The sequence below is a fragment of the Akebia trifoliata genome, chromosome 4, assembly GCF_017979445.1.
Source record: "Akebia trifoliata isolate Shusen 1 chromosome 4, ASM1797944v1, whole genome shotgun sequence".
NCBI classification, from domain to species: domain Eukaryota; kingdom Viridiplantae; phylum Streptophyta; class Magnoliopsida; order Ranunculales; family Lardizabalaceae; genus Akebia; species Akebia trifoliata.
Window position 1 is genome coordinate 6,431,542 of NC_141378.1, and position 24,428 is coordinate 6,455,969.

Sequence of the window (24,428 nt, forward strand, 5' to 3'; positions counted from 1 at the left end):
GGCTACTGATTTACCATCACATGTTCAAGAAAAATCAAATTCATGATATGTAAAGTCATTTTTATTGTAATTAAACTGGCTTGAATGATTAAGTAGGTAACATTTTGGCACATATAGATGAGTCACATTTAGTGGGAAGCCATAAATTATTTGCATAATTTTTTTTAAAATACTTAAAATATCGCTTTCCACATCTTTTACCATAACTGAGTTTTACATTGGCTATTGCAATACATTTCGAGAATTTGTAGTAATAAACAATGAATGAATGATGGATATTATATTCATTATTTTAAAGATTTAATCATTTACAATAAAATATGATATCTCATTCTTCAAAAAAGTAAGTTATTTATAAATAAAAAATATCACGAACTTAAACATGATGTAACTTTTAATTTATATATATATTTTTCTATGAATTTGGAGTTTGGACATCTCGTAAAGAACTATCTATTGGCAAAATTTGAGAAAAAATCTTATAATCATTTTTCTTCTCATTCTTAAGATCCATCAAGAACGCGAAGAAACAAATCAATAGCTAACAAAGTGAATCCAAACCCAACCAAAAAGTAACTGATTGGTCCAATTTCACATATCTTATTCGATCCAATCCATAACACCCATAAACAAGAAATCTAAGTCGAACCATCACTCTTCAAAACAATGTTTTAAAAACCGAACCGATGGATAGTTGTCAAATTGGTTGGACCATGGTCCAACTTGGTCGGATCCATGTTTGTTTTATTAAATATTGAAATATATTATACATTTTTCTTAAATTACCTTTATTTATATTCATAAAAAGATAATATTTAAAATTAAAAAAAAAAAAAACTTTCTTACCCAAACCAATTTCATTATAAACATGAATGATGATGTATAAACATGTGGGTTTTTAGAGAAATCCACTTCAGATGCACCACATCAAAACTGAAACAAAGCCTGAGCATGGTCGGGCTAATGTTGACCCAGTTAGGGCTTGACCCATTCAGATCGGATTGTGGCCGATCTCGGACCAATCCAATAAGGATCAGATTGGATCCAAAATAGTTCCGAATCAAACCCAATTTGATATACAAAATCTAAATAAACTTCATAATTTAAAAACAAGGGTTGGGTTCCGATGACTCATGAGAAAAGACATGATCCCAACCGTATAAACATGAAATCCAATGGTCAGAATTTATACATATCTTGAAAACACACATCTCTAAAATATTTATCCTGAGGATAAATCCCATTTGTTGGATTTCATGTTTACATGGTCAAGGTCATGTTTTTTTTTCCACAAGTCATTCTGCACGAGTCATCGGAACTCGACCCTTTACACAAAATATATAACCGATCCAATAGGTTATCTAATCAGAACCTTATCGAAACCCAAATCCTTGATCCATATTCAAATTTATTGGATTCCAGGCCAGATCCGATCCACTGACAGCCCTACAATAAACGGTTGAGATGGAAAAGGAAAATGGTGACAATAATGTTTCCAAATTCTACAAAATTCAAAATTTTACAGAATTTATTTCTTGAAAACTTTAAGGCTAGGCCTAGCCTAAAAGAATGGTAAATTTCTTACTCATACCGAAATTCTTCGTAACAAAATCAAAAGTAAGAGTAAAATGTAACAAAAATTTTCCCAAGTAGATATGATAAATAATATGGTTTTTCAATTTTTCTCTGGGCTACCTGATTTTTGTGATATGCATTCCATACAAGGAGGAGCTACGATGGGTGCGGTGCTGTCTGAGAGATTTATCCGAAATGTCTGATTCTTATCTTCATTTGCAGGAACATGAAGGACGGCATCCATGATTAAGATGTCCCAATCTCGAGGCCGTAACCAACTGTCATCTATAAAAGGAAACCAAATACACCAATCACTAAAACAATCAAGTATCGGGGTCAAAGGTTTCTTAAATCCAAGATTTAACAGGAAATAAAAGTTATAATGAAGTTAAATTATGTGAGATATACAAAGTTAAGATCCTTATTTAGCATGAAGCTTTGAACCATGGTCAGGATGTCTTAAGTCACAAAGTAAAAAAAAAAGAATTAAAACTTGCATTTGATAAAATGCTAATAATATTCAGAACAAACCTCCATTACGAACAGCCCTCAAATGAAAAATACCGGTTCCTCGTGGTCCAGACATAGGAAATGTGCAAGATACGGAGCGCCTCTTGTGAGCGATGGCAACGGATGCATTGTACCATGGACCCCTCACAATTGGCTCACCTAGAGCATCTATAATTTCCTGGTTCTGACTTGCTTTTTCCATGGCCTTACTGAAAGAAATTCAGGAAAATAGGGAAGATGATTAGAGTACAACCCATAAATGTGATTAGTTATTTATAAAACAAGATTACTAGATTCAACAAAAATGGTAACTTTTGAAAAATAATAATGTACTTCCACTAAAGCATTATTGATTATTAGGTTTGTCCTATAAATTATGAAGTACGAACCATTGCATTTGGCCCTGATTATCCCTAGTAACCAGCAAGTAAATGGTTTCTCTTATACTTGATTTGTTTGTTGAGTTGAACATAGGGTTTGTGAGGAAGAAGAGCATAAAGAAGGGACCAGGTGAAAATAATAGAGATGCAAGTGGAGTGGGTTGAATTTCCAATTTATTCACCTAATAGTTTAGGAAAGATTGATCATTTGAGGATTGGGTGAATAGAATGAAGGGGTAAGATAATAACATACAATGGACACAATATGGGGAAGAAAATTGAATAAGAAGCTTCCTCATCAATGATGTAGACACTAGGTGGAGATCATGTGTGAATAAATGGAGATCTTCCATGATTAATACAAGAATAATCAAATCCCAAATCAAAAAGGAGACATCCAACAGGTACGAAGACGCAATATAGGGAAATAAAGCTTTTTGGAGAAGGAACTATAAAGCTATAATCAGAACTCCCAATTTAGATGTGCATCGTTAGCACGAAGCTTGCATGTTTAGAACCCAGAATTAATTGTATGACAAAGGAGAAGAGGCAAGTGTAGATGATGATGATTCGTTAGATTTTGATTGAAGGCCAAATGAGTCTGCGTGGGTCTCATGCTTTTAGATTCTTCCTGATATAGAAACTAAGAGTCAGCGTGGGTCCCACTTCCATACTGGGCACCCAACCCAGTTATCTACGTCGTCTCATGCTTTTAGATCCTTCTAGATCTAGATACCTCTATGCCTAGAACCTAATTGAAGATACACAATTGTTCTTTTCAAGGATCCTTGTTGTTTTTAAGTTTTCAATGATTCTTTTGAAGTGCTCATTCAGCTTAAAAATTCCTTTAATATCATTGGAATAAATTATATGAACTATGTATCCTCACTCTTATAAATGTAGGGAGGCTGGACAAAATTTCTCTGAATCCAAAGCCTATCACCGCTTGGCTGGTATTTAGATGTTAGTGAGAGGAAAGGAGTCCAATGACATGATTGGTTAAAAGGAATCCACACAAAAAGTTGCAAGAAGACTTACGTTCCTATGCTCCTATAAATTTGTTAATGACAAACTACCTTAATAAATCACTCAAAGAAAGTAAACTAAAAGAAAGCCGCAGGTGCAAATGGAAGGCTTGTGATGAAAATGCCAACATTTAATGCACACACACACAAAACATTTTATAGTGCTAAATTTCAACCGACATTTTTATTCCACCTTAGATTCAATCTGTACATTTATCATACTATGAGTACCACTCTCCTTCAAACAATGGTTGAAAAATGAAAATAGCAAATACTCGATGGCTAACTTCTTAAAAGACTGTCAAGGAAACACAATAGAATACAACAAAAGATGGGTGCATCAATGAAAAGTAATTGTTTCTTGTAGATTGCCAAGTAGGAACTCTGCATCAAAATATGTCCATGTTTAATGCTTATGGGTGTAGAAAAATGTTAATTTATAAACCTCCTTGTAGAGTTGTTCATGATTTAGACTGTCTTGCAAGTTATCATTGAAGACATTTAACAGACTCATATTTTAAGACCATAAATAAAGGCATTATTGTCAACCAAATCAAAATTGAACCTTGAGAACCCCACATGGATTGTTCTTGTAGTGCCACTATTTTCCCTTGTAAGTCCCCATTAGTCATTGAAAGCCTAATTATCCATTGTGCCTCGTACTTTTTTTGGAGCAAGGTTTTATAAAATCCCTACACAGATCTATCACAGAAGTGCTCCAAGATTTCTCTACTGCAGTAGTCCACAAAAAAAGTAGCTTTTTGTCCAGTTTTTTGGACTTTCATTAATGAAACTTTTATGAACTTTCCTACATTTGATTCTTTACAAATCCCACAATGTTTCCATCTAATATTACAGATGAAGAAAATGACCACTTAAGGGAGAAGTATAAGGATACTAATTCAAGGGCATAACACTTTTTTCCTTTCTCTAAATCAAGCTTGGATGAATTAGAAAAATAAAGGTTTAGAACTTGTTAGGCGTATTCAAGGTGAAGCTAAGAGAGTATTGGTATAAAGATGAAGAAATCAAGGAAAAGTGGTGGTGTTACTTCCAAAAAATTATTAAATTAAACCAGCTATGAAGCTTAGGAATAGGAGGAAACACATGGAAACTAGAAAGCACACAAAATTTCGTAGAATTAGGGAATCAAAAGTGAAAATAATGCCAACGAAGATGAAGATGGGCAGGGCTGTAAGAAAAATATGGTATTCAGATGGAAATGCACGGTAAGCATTTGATTTTCCTAGATAACTAAGTTCTTTAATAATATTTCGAAGACTAAAATGATGTCGGATGAATGGAGCAAAAGTATCCTAGTACCTAAATATAAGAATAAGGGGACATATAGAACTGCAATAAGTATGAAATCATGGGAAGATCAAGAATATCATAGAACCAATTTTGGTTTATGCCAAGAAGGTCAACCATGTGGGTAATCTTTCTACTAAGACAAACCCTTTGCACCGATTCTCTATGTTGAACTACAATATTCAAGCATGAAGTGCTACCATTTTAAAATAGTAATGACTTGAAAGCAAAGTTTCGCGTAAATCTTGAAGAATCACCAAATCCATTTAGTGAAGTGATAAATACCCAAATGTTCACATTTATTCATGTAGTTTGTAGGCACTAATCTACTTTTTTATCTGCAGAACTCAAGGTTTTACATTGAAAATCATGTTCGAGCTCAATTCCATGCCTTACACAGAATAATTGCTAAATCATGACATTTTGGTATACTTTTTTGTGTAATTAAAAGAGCCTAATTATGTACAAGTTATTTTGTTGGTGTCTCAAAGCCAATTCAATCCATCTAAGGACCCAGAGTGCACAATTATGACTTCCATTACCCTCAACGCATCAAAAGGAGTGAGTTGTCAAAAGATGAAGAGAATCCAGGCCAGAAGCCCCCTGGCGCAGCCTTGCTTTTCGGTGGCGCGGCTGGTGAATCAGCAATGGGTCACCTGCTCTTCCTGATTGCTTTTCATGAGTTGATGATCACACTGGATGAGCTCACATGAGTACCACTCTTGAATGTTCTGCAGAAGCCTATAAATAGACCCCTTGGACCTTAGTTTGGGAGATCCCACACATTGTAATTCTTTTGTAAATTAGAGTATGTTAGATTAGGTCTTCTTCTTCCCCAATTCCCTTTAAATTTCGGTAACTCTTGAAAGAGAGATAGTATATTTGAAGTTGCATCATCTATGAAGACCATTTTTCTTATTTGTCTCTTATTTCTTATCTTCTTGATCTTGATATGACAAGTGGCTAATTCCCTCCATTAGAGAGGTTGATGAAGCCAAGAGCAAGAATGTCTTTTTAATTAGTTTCAAATTATTTCAATTTCCTTTCAAATGTTTTAATAGTTTTAAATTGTTTCTTCCTTTAGTTTTTTTGCTTAATCTTTCCTTACTAGTTATGCTTAACTAAGATGGATTAATCTTAGATAAGTTCAAGTTAATCCATGCTTAACCTAGATATCTAGTCATTGAGAGTTGAGTAATCTAAAGGAGGATTCATGGCTTTTAATTCTTTGTTGCTCCTCAATGATATATCTTCCGATCCATGTGCATTTGCTTGCTACTTGGATTGAGATAAGAGAGGAATTGAAGTAGATTGTGGTTAATTACTTAGATCTAATTGTTCTTAGTGGATTCATCTTCTCTAATGTTTTAATCCATGTTTTCCAAAACCTTTTAATTTTGTATTTTTTAGTTTGAAACTCAAATCAACCTTCAAAATCGATTTTAAATTCTTTAGAAACTAAACCTTTGATTTCTCTTGAACTTTGGAGTTTTACACACCCTCTGGATTCAACTCTTACTTGCCAAGCAATTAAGGTAATTTTATTTGTTCTTCCATCTACATCAACTACCACAACGAAGAAGAAGCCTCACAACTCATAACATTTCAACGTGTAAGTTAACCAACAAATCGTAAGGAGACACATATCTTCATCAATTGGGAACATAAATTTCAGCTACCCATTTATCAACCAAGGTCCAAAATTTAAAATTTCTTCAGCACATACACACATATATACACATACAAATAACAACACACCTGCTACAGCTCTGATAAAGCACAAGCTCATCAAGAGCACTCAAAGCAAAACCACCTGTGAGACCAAGCAACAAGAACAACACCGCCTTCCGACCAAAATTCTTGCTCTTTCCTTCCTCGATCGACGTGGAAAAACTGAAAGAAGTGATTGTCACTCAAAATCATAGGATTCAACTTCTCTTTTCAATTAACAAAAGATTGGCACTCAGAATTTCAATAAAAAAACAGATTTTTTCTACTTTTATTTCATTTCAGTAGATAATATAGCATAAACAGAAACACCACAAATCATGGTTTTAAATCTCGTCCAAGACAGAGATAACTCATCCACCAACGAGACGGATTGACAAGTCATCTCAAACCATGATCTTATTTGAAAACACTATCCATTGTTTCATTGTTGAATGAGACATCTCGCACAAATCGGACAACTCGTCCGAGACAGCTTGCTCTTGTTCATGGACGAGACCTCAAAACGAGTTTTAAAACCATGCCACAGATGGGTATGGTGGAAAAACTGAAAGAAGTGATAGCCACTCAAAATCATTGGACTCAACTTCTTATCAATTAAACAAAATGGGTACTCAGAATTTCAATTAAAAAACAGTTTTTTTCTTCTTTTTATTTCATTTCAGAAGATAATTTAGCATAAACAGAAACACCACAAATGGGTATGGTGGAGACCATCTAGATGTCGACTTCCCCTAACAATTTCCCAAATGGGTATTACGGATTTCAATTATCTGATCCTTTATTGTTCTTTATTCTTCAATTTTTTTAAAAAAAAAATAAATATATATATATATATATAGGGGGGCGTTCAATGGCAAACTTTTTGGCAAAATATTTTTCAAAACAAGAGTTAGAAGTTTTGGAATGGGCTGATTTTTGGTGAGGATGATCTCTACGGTGAGGAGATCATCCTCACCAAAAATCAGCTCATTCCAAAACTTCTAACACCATCAAAAATAGTTTACAAAAAATGGACGGTCTACGATTTTTCAACTGGTAAACATGGGTTAGAAGTTTTGGAATGGGCTGATTTTTGGTGAGGATGATCTGCTCACCGTAGAGATCATCCTCACCAAAAATCAGCCCATTCCAAAACCTCTAACCCATGTTTTGAAAAATGTTTTGCCAAAAAGTTTGCTAAAAAGTTTGCCCTTGAACGCTACCCATATATATATATATATATATATTAGTGAAGAAAACACTGCCTTAATAGGAAAAGAGAGATTTTGGCGAGACAGCTTAATGGGATTAGTTTTCAGACATTCATGGATGAAAAAATCGCATATTGGATCTAAAAAAGTGATTATGAGAGGGTTTTGATTGAGATTTTACCTTGAAAACGGGTCTCTTTGGGTGGATTTTAGATGGGTTGACATCAATCTTCTTCCCAACATCAATCTTCTTCCCAGCATACTGCCTCCTTCACTCTGTGGTATGTTGTGCACTTCAGAACTACTTTTTATAAGAGGGGTTTTATTGCCACCCCGACTATTTTTAATAACAGACCTAACAAGGAAATTAAATATGATTTTTGGTGAACATTTGAGATACCTCTCCTCTTGACCGCGGTCTTCTTTGATAGGCAAATGAAAAATGATCTAAATGCCCTTTTCTTCATAAACATACAAACAAAGAAACAAAAACATTTTTCTTCCTAAAACTAACCATTTTCAAGCTCTTCAACCTCCAACCTGGTATTAATCCCTTGTAGAGAATCCTTGATTTTTCTGTCGAGAATTCATGTCTTCTACTTCAAAAATTTTATCTTGTTTTAGTAGATAGAATCAAAAGGTTGAAAAATATGCTATTTTCTACTGCTTTTCTTTTTCAAGGTTGAAGTAGATGGAATCTAAAGATTGGAGAGTGGAATAAAAATGTTACCCAAGAAGTTGTAGATGTCCAATTTGAGAAGAAAAATCAAGGGTTTTTTCTTTACAAGTTGAATATGAGGGCATTTAAGGTCATTTTTTATTAGTCTTTAAGAGAAGACAAAGGTCAAGGAAGCATGTCATCAATTTGAAAACATGGGTAAGTCAAATATTCACCAAAACGGGAAGGGTATGCCTAAGTCATCCAATTAAATATAATGTTTGGGGTGTAGATAACCATTCTATTTTTTACTGGTTGCATCCTTTCCCTTTATTCTTCTCAAGAGCCTCTTTGATTTGCATTTCTAATGAGAAAAGCTTTTAAACTCATGAGCTTGGTTAGGATTGCCATTGCAACTGCTCCATTCTCCATTTATTCCTTCTTCTTTTTTTTTGAACTATATTTGGTGTTTATAATTCATTAATTAAGGTGTTATAATTAATATGATTTATCTTCTTTCTTCTTCTTTTTTCAAAAGAATTTTTTTTTTCATAAATTCATGACACTTAGTTTGCAGTAAATCTCATATGATAGAGTGTTTAGTTTTTTAATGAATCCAAACCAAAAATTTAAGATTTCTCAAATGAAATTTAGGGAAAATTTAAGATATGTACAATAGTTCAAACTTACACCCCTTGGAAGGGAACAAGAATAATCTACTAGACAGAACAAAAAGAACTCATATTGTAATCGGCAATGTTCGACTATCTCCACGTGATGGATACTTTGTGAATTGAACCTGAGAAGAGCTTGAATTTCTTTATGACGAGGTAGGCACCAGACTTAAAAGGTCACTTGCTCTGTCCATGGCGGCAATGAAAGGCGATGAGCCCACTGATAGTTAAGTTGATGCTCTATTATCTTCCAAACCAAATGTTTTAAGACCATATCAAGCATAAGCAAACCATGGTTCACCATCGATGCAGTCGTTCTTGTTCATTAGCTTTTTAAACCATCAATACAGAAGATCTTCGAAATTTTGCCGTTCACAATAATGTGTATACGCATGAGTTTCAATAATAACCTGTCTTGACAAATTTTGCAGAAAAAGAAGCTGATCTCACACTACCATAAGCTTAACATGAAACAAAAATGTTCTATTTTCACAACAGAACTAAATTGAGTGTCTAATTCTTCTCTCTGGGTGTTACGTATATGGAAAAACAGAACCATCAAATGAGGATATGGGCATGAGAGCTAACCAACTTAACATCTTTCGTCTCCAACCCAATTGTTCTTCTCTTTTGGTCCAGTGGGCCCTTCCTCGCCATACAACTCATTGGGAAACTTATTGAAAAAATTCTCCACCGAAAATCTGATAAACGATGGCAAACAATTGATTATCTTTTCCAATTCAGACCTCGAATCATAAACAATGGTCGGTCCCCATTCTCTCATATACTGCAACCAACATGGCTCAATAACATTTCCATCTCCAAGATACTCAGCCGCAACTATTTCATAGTTCAGGCTCGAATCCACATAAAAGTTGCTCCGAGCAGCATCGTTCCTTATCCCTACCCCATGTGATCCTTGGAGATAGTTCCCAGGGTGTGGGAAGCTTGCGTGACCACTTTTCGATGAATACACCACTGCCTTGTTCCCTTCGATGAACTCCAACTTACATGCATCCACCCATTCACCACCGCTGTGTTGCGAGAAATATATACTGCAAAGCTCCCCAGTGAAGTTGCTAAGTCGGAGTGTGAAGTGTTCCCAATCGCTGACATGTTCCCCAATCTTGTTTAGTGAGATATTCTTCATTCCAACCTTAACAGTGGCCGGTCCATTGAAGGGGCAAAAGACCCACATTGCAATATCAGTGAACGTCCCTCCTAGGGCTGGTTTCACATGAATATAGAGTTCGGCACTCTCTATGTTGCCTTGCATAACAGAATTCCTACGTTCATCGTTAGGCAAGTCTATCCAGTACTCCCCATCGTTTGTCCCGCCAATAGGAAGATTTGAGCCTTTAGTATCAATGGCTGAACCAAGATCCTCACCTTTTTTATGCAACATAGCCCCGTTTTTGAAAAACCATGGGACGGATGAAGGCAAGTAAATGTCGTCGGGATGGAAAAAAACAGTGGGTCCATAATGCTTTATAAGTGCATGGATCTGGTTGAGATTCGGCATTGCATGTAAAGTGGGATCGAGATTCTTCAAGCATGCAATGTTGAGCTCATCTCCAAGATTCTCATAGCTACTGCAGAAGAATGTCCCGACAGATACGCCTTTACCCATCATCCCCCGATGACAAGGTCTTGTGTTCCAAACCCGAAAAGGGAATGTAGAGAACTTTGAATCCGTGCCAATTATCATACTATAGGCTTCGCAGGTCTCCGTAAGATCAGCTCGGACACATCTCACTTCTTCAAGGGAAGGTTTATCTGGCTTGTTAGTGACCACATAGCCCATGGGTTTGTAACCCTCGGGTGGTTGGGGTAGCCAAAAGTACCCAGATCCATCACGATTGTCCTTAGTCCAGTCGTTGGCACTCGAAACTAGAGTATATTCAAGAGGTTTTATAAGAGCCGGTGAGTATTTCAGAATAAGAGAATTATGACCGGTTTCTACGTTGGGTGCACCGACATTTCTTGCCACAAGAACAAAACCATGTAAAGGTTGGTCATTTGATTGGCTATAGTGACCAAGGCTGAAAAAACCATCTGGTACTCCGAGGGGTTTATAGAATGTAACACCTTTTGTCTTTTTATTTAATGGATTCCAGCTCCAAATACTCTCAAACTTGGTGATCTTGAGAACTTCAAGTTCTCCTAGACATATTGATCCAGTAGCAAAGCCTTGGCCTGATAAGATAATATAGAATCATTTAGATTGACCAGTTAACTTGTAATATTTCATACACTCGATTCATAAGCACTCCAAGCCAGAATCATGGGATCCCAGCATTACATATCAAAGCCATGCAGCAATAAAAGGCGAAGCAATCTCAAGAAGCGAGGACCTTTTGTAGAAAAATCCATTAAAAACTCAAGTGTTGATGCCATATGACTGCTACAATTGCAATTTCTAAAAAGAAAGCAAGTTAAATGAGATAGCCATACCTTCAATCCCATATTAGTCTAAATGTTTCTGTCATTAAAGATCACATTTTGGATTGTCACAGCTTAAAAATCATAATAATGGCGTGATCACAATTTCCAAGAAATTATTATCCAGGAAAGATACAAATGCGATCAGAACAAGGTATAAAATTTGGAAAGAAAAAGAAAATAAAGTCAAGTTATTTATCACATGAATGTTGAATTATTCTTTCTTTCGTAAAAACAAAGAAAAATGAAAATTAATCGAGCAAAAGTTCAAATTTTATCAGAAATATAAAATAGGTGGTTAGTGATCAAAAAAAAATAAATTCAGTATATTGGAGCATTGTCATCTGATTTGGAGAGGGTTTCAAACTACAAACTGAAAGTTTCACAGTTAGGCCATTCCAAATAGAAGCACAAAAAGTCCCACAATTCTTGAAACTCATTTAATCATTATGTTCCTGAACAAAGATATCTAATAAGCTTAATAGATTCTATTGGCTTGGTCTATCAACCTCATTCCTTAATAAGATTCAATTGACCGAAACACATCTTGTAAAGGTCTAAAAGTTTGCTTAATTAGATTATGATTCTAATCAGCCTAATATAATCTTTTATAAACTATTTATCACGACTTTATTTACCAACTGCAAAACCAAAAGAGTGAACCGAATGAACGGACCCAAAACAAATAATTGAGACTACACCAAATTTCACAACTATCTAAGTACAAAACTCTGTTTCCTTCCCATCACATAACTGTGCATTGGAGGGATAAAATCATCCAATTCTCATAAATTTTGGGCTATGAACCATCCAAGTGTTGGTGTCCTCTAATCAAGAGGTCAGAATTGATAGATTGGAGTGATACATTTACATTAGTTTACAATTCCAAAGCACGAGCGAAGAAAATATCATCAAAGGTACATTAAAAAAATCAAAAAAGAAAGAAACAATCAACAAATACTAGAAAGCCAAACTAAATCATCGCCTTCTACACAAAACCCAACAGAAAAGAGAACCCACTTGGCATGTTAGTTTGCATCAAAAAAGAAAAAAAAAATGCACAAAAAAGAAGGAGAAAGAACAATCTAAAATCTGCTTCTGCACATAAGCAACAACTACACCTCGTAAAACACATTCGCAACACCACGAATGGAAACATCTTCAAGCAACAAATCAAATAATATCACAAAAATTTCACTATGATAATCATACCCAACGATTCAAGAACACATTCATCCTCATAAAATTGATCCTACCCCCAAATTCAGAAATCCCATCATCTCCACATCCATCAACCAAAAAAAAAAAAAACCACAACCATAATTTCTATAAATTTCACAGCCAACATGTTCACAAAGACACAAAAACATCCATCATTGCAGAACGCAAAATTAACCCAGAAAAAGAACCAAAAGCAAAACAATAATTCAACACAACCTTAGAAAAAAATTGAAACTTTTTTTTCAAATTCAAACCTTTAGGCCATTGTGGAAGCGGCGATGGCAGCGAAAAGGGCTCTAGTTGGGGCTCAAAAACATCATACTCTCTGTTCCAATAGAAACACTTGCATCCAAACATCTTCTCCGAGCTCCCCCTTCTCTTTCTTTCTCTATGTGTGTGTATGAATCAAAACCCTCCAAAAGGACCCAAATCTTCAAACTTTTGGTGTTGGGTCTCTGAGATTTGTTGCATCTTACAATTTTCTCTGGATTCCATAATACCCAACTGAATTTAATGGAGATCTGAATGAGTAAAGAGGAAAAATAAAATCTCTCTCTCTCTCTCTCTCTCTCTGGGTTTGCAAGCTTAGAGAGAGAAGGGTGTGCTTTCTTCAACAGAGGTGGAGTAAAGGGAAGGAGAGAGAGAGAGAGAGGTTGGTTATGTTAGTTTCTTTTTGGAGGTTTGCTTCATCTCTCATTGGCTTCTCTCATATTTCTCTGACAAAAACGAAAGAAAAAGAAAGAAGCAAAAAAAAAAAATCAAATTTGACCGACTTGTGTACATACCCCTTGACCCGGTTCTGTTATCGAAGACTAATTCACAATGTCCTAAAGGCCACCTCAAATAAAAAACCCTAATTAAACACCATTCAAACATTTCAATAGTTTAGTTGAAGTTATTACGTCAATATTACAAGCATGATAACCCATTCAAACCAACTTCAACAATTGTTTATAATAAGGATTGGACTCATAAAATCCTAAATCTAACAAATTGAGATTTCAAAAAAAAAAAAGAGTTTTTATAAACAACCCACCTTTTACTTATTTTAGTCATTAATTTTAATTGAAGTGTAACAATTAGAACTCGAGGTCCAATACTAGCTCTCTTAATTTTCTCCCCATAACCACTCATCTACAACTTATATGGTAAATGTATTTTCTTAGCATCTTCAATTTTGTGATTGCCTATGGAAATTCACTTTTAATATATAGATAGATGATTTGATATGGACGAAGTGATGTGAAGGAATATGATCTGTTTAGGCATTCTTCGGAATAAAGCTTTGTTGTTGAAGGTGGAAAGTTGAATGAGCTAAAAATAGTGCATCCTAGGACCATGCGATTTCTAAAGGAAAAAACTTTTATTACCACACCAACTTTTACTTGGAGCACCCCAAATGTCTACAATTTCTCCAGTGAATTAGTAAAAGTTGGTGTGGCAATAGAATCTCTAAAAATTAAGGTTTTTTTGTTTTGCTATTGATCGAAGATGAAGGTATTTAAGTCCTTTTTATTAATCTTTCAATGTAGACCGTGGTCGTGGAGTGTATTTATAAACTAGAAATTATAGAGGGAATGGGAATCTCAAATATTCAGCAAAACTTTGAGCGATTAATATCTAAATAAAGTCTCTATCGCAATTCATTTGGCGCTTATTCCTAATCAAACTAAGACAAAACAAATCAGATAAAATTTGAATCTTATTTTATGATGATGAAACTTTGTTTAGTACGCCTAACCACCCATTTTATTTTTTAATTTATTAAAAATTTCTTACTATATATTATAATTTTATTCGTCACCATTAAAGTAACATGTGCCCAAAGAAAGGCATCAAAGTAATCGGAAAGCAAAATACACTAACTTTTATTTTTACATCATCTTGTAAAGTAATGGCACGCACAGTAATTTGTTTGGGCCTTAGGGTTTTTAATTATTATCGATGTGGGTAAGATTGCTTGCTTATTTGTCTTTTTTAACTTTTGAACTAATTTTTGTGAGTGCATAAAAATTACTTCGATGTCCAAATCAATTTTAAGTTTTATATATAAAATAAATTTATCAGATAAATATATCAATTATTGCTAGTTTTGATTTTTTTTTCAAAAATAATCGTTTTCTTATATTTAATCTTTATAAAAGTAGTCAAACTTTTGCAAGGAAATTAAATTATTTGAACTAATCACAAATGCCTAGGGAATCAATTTTTAACTAAAATGTTACTATCACATTGACTGTGCAAAGAAACTTCCCAAAACTTATAAATGACTTCTTTCTTCTATTTATTTTTAACAATTTTATTATTTGTTATCTTTTATAACCGCTTAAATGGTATCAGGCGCTACCCTGTAAGAAGGGCAGGTCAAAGCAGAGACCTCCCTAATCTGATTGGCAGGACAGCATAGTACTAAGCAAACCCAAGTCAGCCAAGCTGGACAAATTGGATCATAGAATAACTATAAGGTTGACACGCACACGTCAATTTGACAAATCCCGAAGAAGATCTATGTAGTTTAGTATGATCAATCCAAGAGATTTTGATTAGGCAAACAACTCCATAGGGTCGGTAGATATCCCATGATTATAGCTTACAGAGGGAAAAATCCTATGGATAGCTAGAGGGGATAAATAACACAGTAAGTACTATTGAGAGGGATCTTTTTGAGGGATCAAAATTTAACCGATTTTTGGAGTCTATTTCTCTGCTTCTCTAACTTGAATGTCAGAGTGATTTCGACAGATACCACGCCGCCGCGAGAAGGGAAGTGCTAGGAGCAACTTCTGATCAATGTGATTGAATCCATCATAACTATTTACCAAATTCCAACCGCACAGTTATCTTTTATAGTTTTAACCTCAAAATTTTTTTTTTTTTAAATGTATTATAAAAAAGTTATTGTAAAATAAATGGGTAACTTAAAAAAAAAAAATTCTTAAATAATTGTTTATATATTTAAAATTATAAATTAATGATAAAAAATCAAAAAAGTCAAAATGGGTTAAGTAGGTTAATGCCCTTAACCCTAATCCGAACCCAATCCATTTAATAATCATATTAGATGGGTTGACATTGTTACAATCCAAATCTAGACTTGATCTGAACCTATTAATTTTGTGTTATTTTCAAGTTGTGTTTGAGTATCGTGCTAAGATTACCACCCTACTTGCAATATAACACATTTTCTAAATGATGGCCAATTGACTAGTCATCTTCTAGATTTAATTGGACTCGTGGTGCAATATTTGACTAAACTGGAGAATGTCGAAGTAACCAAACGCGTTTTGGCTGCACGCATTTTCTTCATAAGCACATTCATTGGTCGGTTCCATATTTTCGTGTGGTTTGTGAGTCATCAACAGTCAACAACTTGACACTACAAGACATTCTTCATGCAGGTCTACCTTTCTAAACTTGCCGAGTCAACTATAAACATTTTGAGTTTACTAGTACGACTCATTTGAACCTTGGTGTGTTGGTCGTCTCTTGAATTTGGCAAGTTGGAAAATTTGTCTGAGTCAGATATGAAATATGACCGAGTTATATGCTGTAAAAAAACATATAACTAAAATAAATATTGGGATTTAACGTGCATATACATATATTGAGTTGAGTTGCTCGAACTGAGTTGAATTGACTCGGAGAACACATGGGTGGGTGGGTCGAGTGAGATTCCGGTTTTTATTACTGAAATTTTAATATGCCATTGAAATGGGAAGATTTTTTCTTATAGATTCCCGATGGACCCCATAATGTGACCATCTGAGGATCAAACGATGACATGTGGCACAACCTAATAATAGAGTTCAGATTTGATTGAAATTGAAACCCACCTACCACACCTCAACATATGTCACATTAGTTATAATTTAATGAGATATTAAAAAGGAGATATTTTAGTCATCCAGCCTTTTGAGGAAGTAAGGAACACGTGGTGTTTAAAAAGAGGAAGAAAATAGAGAGAACAAGTTCTTTACCGACCACACGATTAGTCCACGTAGGGTATCGTGTGTGATTGGTCTACAACCATACATGTCTATTTCGCGCTTTGGCTTTTTATATGCTTTTTCGTTTCTTCCACTAACAACTGTCCATGGATCGGACAAGATTCGGAATTCAATCCATTCGGATCGAATAATTTAGGATCTGTACCATAGATTTGAAAGCCAATAGTGTCTAATTTCAATTATTTGATCCATCCATATTTGTTTTCAATCATGCTCCTCTGACCTAGGCCTTCTACCCTTAAGACTGATATAAATTATTTTAAGGGAAAATTACTTAAAGGACCTTGATGGAGGGGAATTTTTTAAATAGTCATTAAATTTTGGACGGTCTGTTAATAGTCCATTTAGTAAATTTTTTATTCATTAATAATCCCTAGATCTCATCTCACGTGTATAATATCATTCAAATACCCAAATTACCATTTTCTTGTCTTCTTTGCATATTTAAGTTTTTCGATGGTAATAAATTTTTATGATTATTAATCATTTTCAATGATCTTTGATTATGAATGACGAATGAATGAAGAATGATATTCTTTTAATTTTGAACATCTAGACGTATTTTTTATTTATTTTTTTATAATTTATAAAAGTTACATTGTAACTTTTGATTTGCAACTATGATTTATGTATTTTGGGTATTTCGAGTAGATTTGTCAAATATCAAAGTTAGAAAAATGGATTAAAAAAAATTAAAAAATATAATCCTCATTACAACATTAGTTCACCACTTTTTATTGTCTAGTTCAACATTTTTATTATTGAACTCACCACTTTGTTTTAAGTTCACCACTTTTTATTATTTAATTCAATATTTAATTACTTAGTGTCGAATTCATCACTTTTTTGTGCGTAGTTCTACATTAATTACTTAGTGTCAAACTCACCACTTAGATCATGTTTGGTACCATGTAAATCATTTGCACTGCAAATGATTTGCAGCACTTTATGGGCTGCAAACTATTTTCTAAAATTTAAGAAGGACTTAAGAGGTTCATGCAAATAATTTTAGAATGTAACCAAACAACTATAAATTAGATTCCAACAAATCATTTATATTTGCAAATGATTTGCTTTGTATTAAGTAGGGTCTTAGTGTAAAGTTCATCACTTTTTTTTTTATTTAAGTACTGTTGTGTTCAACAATATTTTCATATGAAAAAAATAATTAAACTCGATAGTAATTAAACGGTGACTTAGACAATAAAAAAGTGGCAAACCCGACGCTATAAATGTGAATCATAATTTTTTTTGTTATTTTGAATTTGATACAGGGTAAATCTCATCGTAATACCCAACATGCATAAATCATAACTGTAAATAAAAAGTTATGTCTTGATCATAAATAAAAAAATTGAATCTCAACCTCGTTATTCATTTTTTTAAATGAAACATAAAAAAAAAAATGCATCTAAATGTTCAAAAGTAAGAGACTATCATTCTCCATTCATTCATTCATGATTAAAGATCATTCGAAATGATCGTAATTATCGTTGGAAAATATAACTATGTGAAAAGAAGATGAGAAAATGGTAGTTTGGATATTTCAAAGACTTTTAACAAGTGAGATGAGGTCTAGGGATTGTCAAGAAGAAAAGTTTACAAAATGGACAATTAGGAGATCGACAAAAACTTATGAATTATATAGAATAAAATCCCTCTATTAGGGTCTTTTAAGTAATTTTTCTTATTTTAATGTTTTCATGGTTCAACTTTTATCCAAAAAGTGCACTTTATTTTCTCCAAAAACTTTAACTTTACTTTCTTTTTTTTTTACCATTTCAACATTAACATCCTATATTCAACCCTCAAATCTCAAGAATAAAAGGTATAATTTTGTTTTTTTTTCTTTTTTTTGGAATCAAGGTATCTAGACTTTCACTTTTTGACGCGTGGCCTTGACTAATTCACCAACACTTGGATAGTTAGTACATAGTAAAGTAGAATTTGTAAAGGAGTAGAAACATGAATTTTTTACGTAAAAAAATTTACAAGACGCTAAACTTGATGGCTTGAAGATGAGATCAAGTTTAAAGATGAGATTAAATATTTTACCTTAGAAGTTGAAGAGACAGATTTTGTCAACCAAAAATAATTGATTTTAACTAAAGGGTGAAGATATGGCATTTGAGATCTAAAGGTATGTCAATAGTTTGAAAACATCGGAGTTATCTCTAATATTGATAGAAATTTGGAGGAATATCTGCATTTAATGTGTCTGACATTATCATTAGCTCCAGATTTTTTATGTGAATCAAACACATGCATCGTGAGAAAGATATTAGCTGTCACACGTGAGATTCCACAAGTCCCCATCCTTATGTGTAGCCTCCTTTGCAAATTGCAAGGTACAACCGGGTCGGACTCTGGTTCAATTGTTTGGAATGATTAACTCCTATTAAAAATATTATAATTATTATTTATTTTATAAAATATAAAATTCAGAAAAATAGATGCTCAATTAACTAAATTAATTTTATTCAAATTTCGTTCAATTTTTTTTTTGATAACGAAGGGTAGCCGGGTCAGTTTACGCACACCAGATTAGTCCCTACACCCCGTACCCAGGTTTTGCCCATTACATGTTAAACTACACACGACCATCAAGATTTTTTATGGATAGTGGAATTTGAACTTAAGATCAAAGAAGGAGCAGACTCCTTGACACCAAGTCGGTATCATTCAACAATTTGTTTTTTACAAAATTTAAAATACTAATTTAATTAGATATACTGGTTGATTCCATATAAAATAGGAAATTATTTTTAAATATAAATAGATTTTTTGAGCAAATCAAATTTTAAGAAGAAAATTATAATATGAAACATTTATTTATTGTTGAAATAGAATATGATTGTAAAAAATGAATAGATGTTCACATAAAGAGAAGGTATAAATAAAGATTTCACGTTCTTTTTATATTTTAATTTTAATTTCAATTAGAATATTGTTATTTGAATAAAAAAATTTGATTAATATAATAATATTTAAATAGATTAGTATTGGATTGCGGGTACATTGCAAATGATTTGCACTACAAATGTTGCCTTGGGGAATAATTGTTATTGGATCGGTTTTGAATCAAGATGTTTGTGATTCAATGACCCGATCCAATAAATTAACCAAATGGATATTTGGATCCAATCACACTTGAAATTGGCGGTTTCACAAAAAGCGGTGATAAATAGTATCTGAGTTCTGATAATCTGACACTCACACAGCCATTAGAGCTTAGAAAAATGTTGCTTAGAAGCTCATCAACCCCAGTTCTTGGATCCCTCCTCCCATCTTTCTCGGATAGTCCCAATAAAGATTTTGATACCAACAACAAAAACCCATTATCAATCTCTGATCACCATCTCAAAAAAATCTCATTTTTTCATGGTGGGCAACCTAATTTTAGTTCTTTCTCTTGTAATTCATCTCCCATCACTCAATCCATTTCCGGGTTTTCCGATTTGGATCGAGAATCCAGTAGTATTAGCTCAACTGGCTTCCGAAGAGCCCGATCAGATGGAAACTTAGAAGGCCTAATCGAAGAATTTCATAATTCGAAACCATTGAGATCTTATCGAAAACCCAATAGTTCAATGTTGCAGACAATTCCGTCTTTTTCGATATATAATTCGAATGATGGGTGTGAAGAAGAAGATGATTACGATGATGAAGAAGAAGAAGATGGGTTGTTACAGAGTTCTGTGACAATTGGGAAGAATATAATGGAATTAAGTGGTGGTGGGGGTGGTAGTGGTGGATTTAGTTTTGGGAAGAACATGGGGTTGATAGAGGAGGAATCGAGTAATTTGGGTGTCCAAGAAGAAGGCCGACCGAGGAGTCCACCACTTTTTCTTGCTAGAGGACTTGGGATTGATGAGGGTTTTGGTGGTGGTGGTGATGGGGGTAATGGTGGTGGTGATTTTATTCGGGGGGAGTTTAATGAGGGTGGTCGGGATGGATCGAACATGGAAGAGCATTATAAGAAACTGGTTGAACAAAATCCTTCCAACCCTCTGTTTCTAAGAAATTATGCTCAGTTTCTTTATGAGGTGAGAACCATTCATCCAGTAATTTATCTGTTCCTCTGCATTTTTTTTTTTTAGTTTTAGTTATTTATGTGTTTCAATTCTCTAATTGTAATAAGAGTATGAACTATGAAACATGTGTAATGGAACCCATATGGACTCAATATGGACAATTGGATCTTGAATTGGTGGACCACCAATTCATCAGATGGTTAAGATTGATGAATTGGTGGAGCACACGTAAGGTATTTGAAAGAGGGTCCTTTGAGGATGAAAGAATAGAACTGAAATGCTTATTTATTTCTAGAATGTTTGTTTTACTTACTTAACCTTATGATTAAGTAGTTATCATTGGAAAAGGTCAGGTAAGTTAAGAATACTTTAAGAATCGTGATAATCTGACTACCCCACGTGGCAAACTCAATCGCCTACCTTGATATGACAAGTCGGAACCGTAGATCTGCGCTCCTCGGGATACAGGGCTGCACTTCCCATAAAAGTGTATCTCGAGGGAAGCGTGTATCCCGAGGAGCACATATCTATGGTTCCCGAACTTGTCACGTCAGGTGGTCGATTGAGTTTGCCATGTGGGTAGTCAGATTATCACTAGTCATACTTTAATTGTTAGTGTGAAGCATGTGGCGCTTTGAATGAGTCGGTCGGTCATTTAGAAGGTTGCAGCCCATTTAGGAAGTTGTCCAGATTGATGAGTCGATGGGTATGGGTTGCAATTGATCTTTCCTTTCACAAAATATCTCTTAGTGATGTGTCGGAACTTTTGCTATATATCTTTTATGGTGATTGACAAAACCATCTTATATGAAATGGGAAGGAAATTTGCTTAGTTGTAGAGAGATCCCTCTTAGCCAGCACCTTCAAGACACTATCACACCTTACAAGCATGGAAACAGCAAACGAAGAAGCAATGAGACTACTACGGTACAAATTAAGATTGGTATGAAGGAGGATTACAAATTTCAGGGTGGGCAACAGGGGAAGATTTACTTGATGTCTCTACGTCATAAGTGTCAAGAGTATGGGTTTGGAGGAAACCTATTCGATGGGCTTCATCCTCTATAGAGATCTCCTATACCAAAAGTTATAGTATTCCATTAGATGACACCAAGAAAATGTTTAAAAGGATAATAAACAGATTCTAATCGGTTCAAATTTTCCTCGAGAGATCTTATCGGTGTTACCAATCAAATAATGCACCCCAACCCCACTAGATTCGTGTCAGAGGACGGGGTAGGAAAGAACGCATTTTTTTTTAATATCCTTTTCATACACCTAGCCTCTCCACATGTAGTTCCCATCTGGCAATCAATAGGCTAATCCATCATTGTTGCATAATAGATTCTAATGTAGTTAATTTGATCAAAGTTGAGTTTTTTTTTTTTCCCTCCTTTCTCTTTTCTCACTATTTGTACTTCCATGTTTTCCTTAAAAGTCCAAGGGAGACCTTCAGGGAGCCGAAGAATACTACTCACGTGCTGTACTAGAGGGCCCTGGAGACGGTGAAATCTTGTCACAATACGCTAAAATAGTGTGGGAACTCCATCATGACCATGAACTAGCTTCTAATTATTTCGAACGGGCAGTTCAATTCGCTCCTGAAGATAGGTCAGTATGTTTTCGAAATCAATTTACCTTTATTGAAAAATACATGTCTACGTACTTAAAGCATCCAAATCTGTAACTTGACTTTCTTGTTGACAGCCACGTTCTTGCCGCTTATGCTAGTTTCCTTTGGGAAACCGAGGATGAGGAGGAAGAAAGCCCTCCACAAGAACCTGTTAACATGCCAGTTTTCCACGGAGCCATGACTTCTGCAAGCTCTTAGACTCTGATTAGCCACTTTGGTTAAAGGTGTTAATGCTCTATGATTCAACTACTAAGAATTTTGAAATACAATGTTTTAAGTTACTACTATATATTTTAATTTTCTTGAGTTTTCTGATTCATGTTGGATGGATTCAAACATTGCTGATAATGTGAAAAAAATAGTTGGAAACATTCTGAAATGATGGCTGTGTTGATTGCTATTTTTGCATCTGAAACACACAACATATCAAGTATATTATTGGCCAAATATCATCACTGACAACGGCCTCAACTTTGCCAAAAATGTATTTGTTCCATCTTGGGGATGGATTTGGTCCTTTCAAACAACCCAACCGTCCTCAAAGGGATACTTGTTCATCTTAGCTGCAATCAAACAAGTTGGAAAAAGTGTTCACTTTAAAATAAGTATTGATCTCTGAAAATGCATTCTATTTCAAGTTGTATGCCGTGGAAGACCACACAACACAAAATAATTTTTCATATTGTGTATTTGCGTCTATTTCTTTACTATTATAATGAGAGAGGGCGGAATAGAAGTTGTTTGATACACAAATTTGGATTTCAAAAATGCCCTCACCTTAGCATTTAAAGTCAATATAAGCAGGGTCATTTTGGTCAATAACCAAGAAAATTGTAATCGTATGACCCTAAAATCACATTGAGTTAATTTTTAAAGTTACAAAAATGTCCTTTTTTACTATGTAATCTTCAAAATTAATCTTTATTTAATATTTTAAATTACAAATAAGCCCTTCAGATACATCTGCACACGTTACCTAAAATCTGAAATGAAACAGTGTCGTTTACAAGAAACCAATTTCCATTTCCATAATCAACAATTCTAGAATAAAATGAATTCGATTAAACTTGGGGTGTGAACCATCCCCTGCAAGAAAAACATTCACATTGTTGTTCACCTCAATCCAACTACATCCTGGTTGCTTCTTCACTCCTCTTTCCTTCATTCGAACCAAAATCTTCTCTGCGTCTTTTCTTCTTCCACCACTCATATATATCTCAGCCAAGATCAAATACACACCACTATTATAAGGCTCTATCTCCAAAACCTTCTCCGCCACTACCACACCCACTTCGACATTTCTATGTGTTCTACACGCTCCAAGCAAAGCTCCCCATACACTTGCACTGACTTCGACTCCATCTTCTCTCATTCCAATTATAAAACTCATAGCCTCATCGATGAAGCCAAATCTCCCAAACAAATCAACCATGCAAGTATAATGCTCACATGATGGCTGAATAAAACACTTGTACTTCATGAAGTTAAAGTAGCATCGACCTTCTTCTATCAAGCCCGAATGACTACAAGCCGATAGAACACCAATGAAGGTTATCTGATCGAGTTTAACACCATTTGATCTCATCTTTTTAAACATTTCTAAAGCTTCCATACCATTTCCATGGTGAGCAAATCCACAAATTATAGAATTCCAAGAAACAACGTCGTGAGATGGCATGGATAAGAATCCCAACAAAGCAGAACTCATGCTTCCACACCTAGCATACATAGTGATGATTGTATTAGAAACCGCAGTAAAATTATCGAAACCTGTCTTGATTATCTGCCCATGGCCTTGTTTTCCAAAATCCAAGGACGGCAAGATTGAACATATAGTTAGAACACTAGTAAATGTAGCTTCATCAGCGGATGGACTTCCTTCCTCTTTCATCCTCATAAACAGTTTTAAACCTTCCTCACCATTATCATTTTCACCTAATCCGAATATTGTAGCATTCCATACAGTCCCATCTCGATCACTCATCAATTCAAAAAGTTTAATCGCCACTCCTACCTCGCCCAATTCAAAATACCCAA

The 24,428-nt window shown here is 34.4% G+C and overlaps 3 protein-coding genes across 3 annotated transcripts; 1 reads left to right on the plus strand and 2 right to left on the minus strand.

The window, feature by feature from the left end:
- Positions 1–1,459: 1,459 nt before the first annotated feature.
- Positions 1,460–8,147, minus strand: LOC147403344 (cytochrome oxidase complex assembly protein). The gene is made up of 4 exons (XM_086438894.1): positions 7,904–8,147; positions 6,560–6,694; positions 2,107–2,294; positions 1,460–1,860 (listed from the first exon to the last, which is right to left on the minus strand). Exons 1-4 carry the CDS (start codon positions 7,981–7,983, stop codon positions 1,676–1,678), a joined length of 588 nt encoding a protein of 195 aa, XP_086295020.1. The 5' UTR covers positions 7,984–8,147; the 3' UTR covers positions 1,460–1,675.
- A 593-nt stretch (positions 8,148–8,740) lies between these two features.
- Positions 8,741–13,418, minus strand: LOC147403345 (hypothetical protein At1g04090-like). The gene is made up of 2 exons (XM_086438892.1): positions 12,972–13,418; positions 8,741–11,250 (listed from the first exon to the last, which is right to left on the minus strand). Exons 1-2 carry the CDS (start codon positions 13,072–13,074, stop codon positions 9,647–9,649), a joined length of 1,707 nt encoding a protein of 568 aa, XP_086295018.1. The 5' UTR covers positions 13,075–13,418; the 3' UTR covers positions 8,741–9,646.
- Positions 13,419–19,924: 6,506 nt separating this feature from the next.
- On the plus strand, positions 19,925–22,770 carry LOC147403346 (uncharacterized). The gene is made up of 3 exons (XM_086438895.1): positions 19,925–20,770; positions 22,197–22,369; positions 22,466–22,770. Exons 1-3 carry the CDS (start codon positions 19,964–19,966, stop codon positions 22,587–22,589), a joined length of 1,104 nt encoding a protein of 367 aa, XP_086295021.1. The 5' UTR covers positions 19,925–19,963; the 3' UTR covers positions 22,590–22,770.
- Positions 22,771–24,428: the final 1,658 nt, after the last annotated feature.

What these genes read in the sequence shown, in the direction of transcription:
- LOC147403346 (XM_086438895.1), top strand. Translation starts at nt 19,964, where the DNA reads ATGTTGCTTAGAAGCTCATCAACCCCAGTTCTTGGATCCCTCCTCCCA. An exon ending in ATGCTCAGTTTCTTTATGAG is followed by an intron (nt 20,771 to 22,196) that starts GTGAGAACCATT and finishes TTTCCTTAAAAG; the next exon opens with TCCAAGGGAGACCTTCAGGG. An exon ending in CAATTCGCTCCTGAAGATAG is followed by an intron (nt 22,370 to 22,465) that starts GTCAGTATGTTT and finishes TCTTGTTGACAG; the next exon opens with CCACGTTCTTGCCGCTTATG.
- LOC147403344 (XM_086438894.1), bottom strand. Translation starts at nt 7,983, where the DNA reads ATGCTGGGAAGAAGATTGATGTTGGGAAGAAGATTGATGTCAACCCAT. An exon ending in CAAAGAGACCCGTTTTCAAG is followed by an intron (nt 6,695 to 7,903) that starts GTAAAATCTCAA and finishes CACTTCTTTCAG; the next exon opens with TTTTTCCACGTCGATCGAGG. An exon ending in GAGGGCTGTTCGTAATGGAG is followed by an intron (nt 1,861 to 2,106) that starts GTTTGTTCTGAA and finishes TTCCTTTTATAG; the next exon opens with ATGACAGTTGGTTACGGCCT.
- LOC147403345 (XM_086438892.1), bottom strand. Translation starts at nt 13,074, where the DNA reads ATGTTTGGATGCAAGTGTTTCTATTGGAACAGAGAGTATGATGTTTTT. An exon ending in GCTTCCACAATGGCCTAAAG is followed by an intron (nt 11,251 to 12,971) that starts GTTTGAATTTGA and finishes TTATCTTATCAG; the next exon opens with GCCAAGGCTTTGCTACTGGA.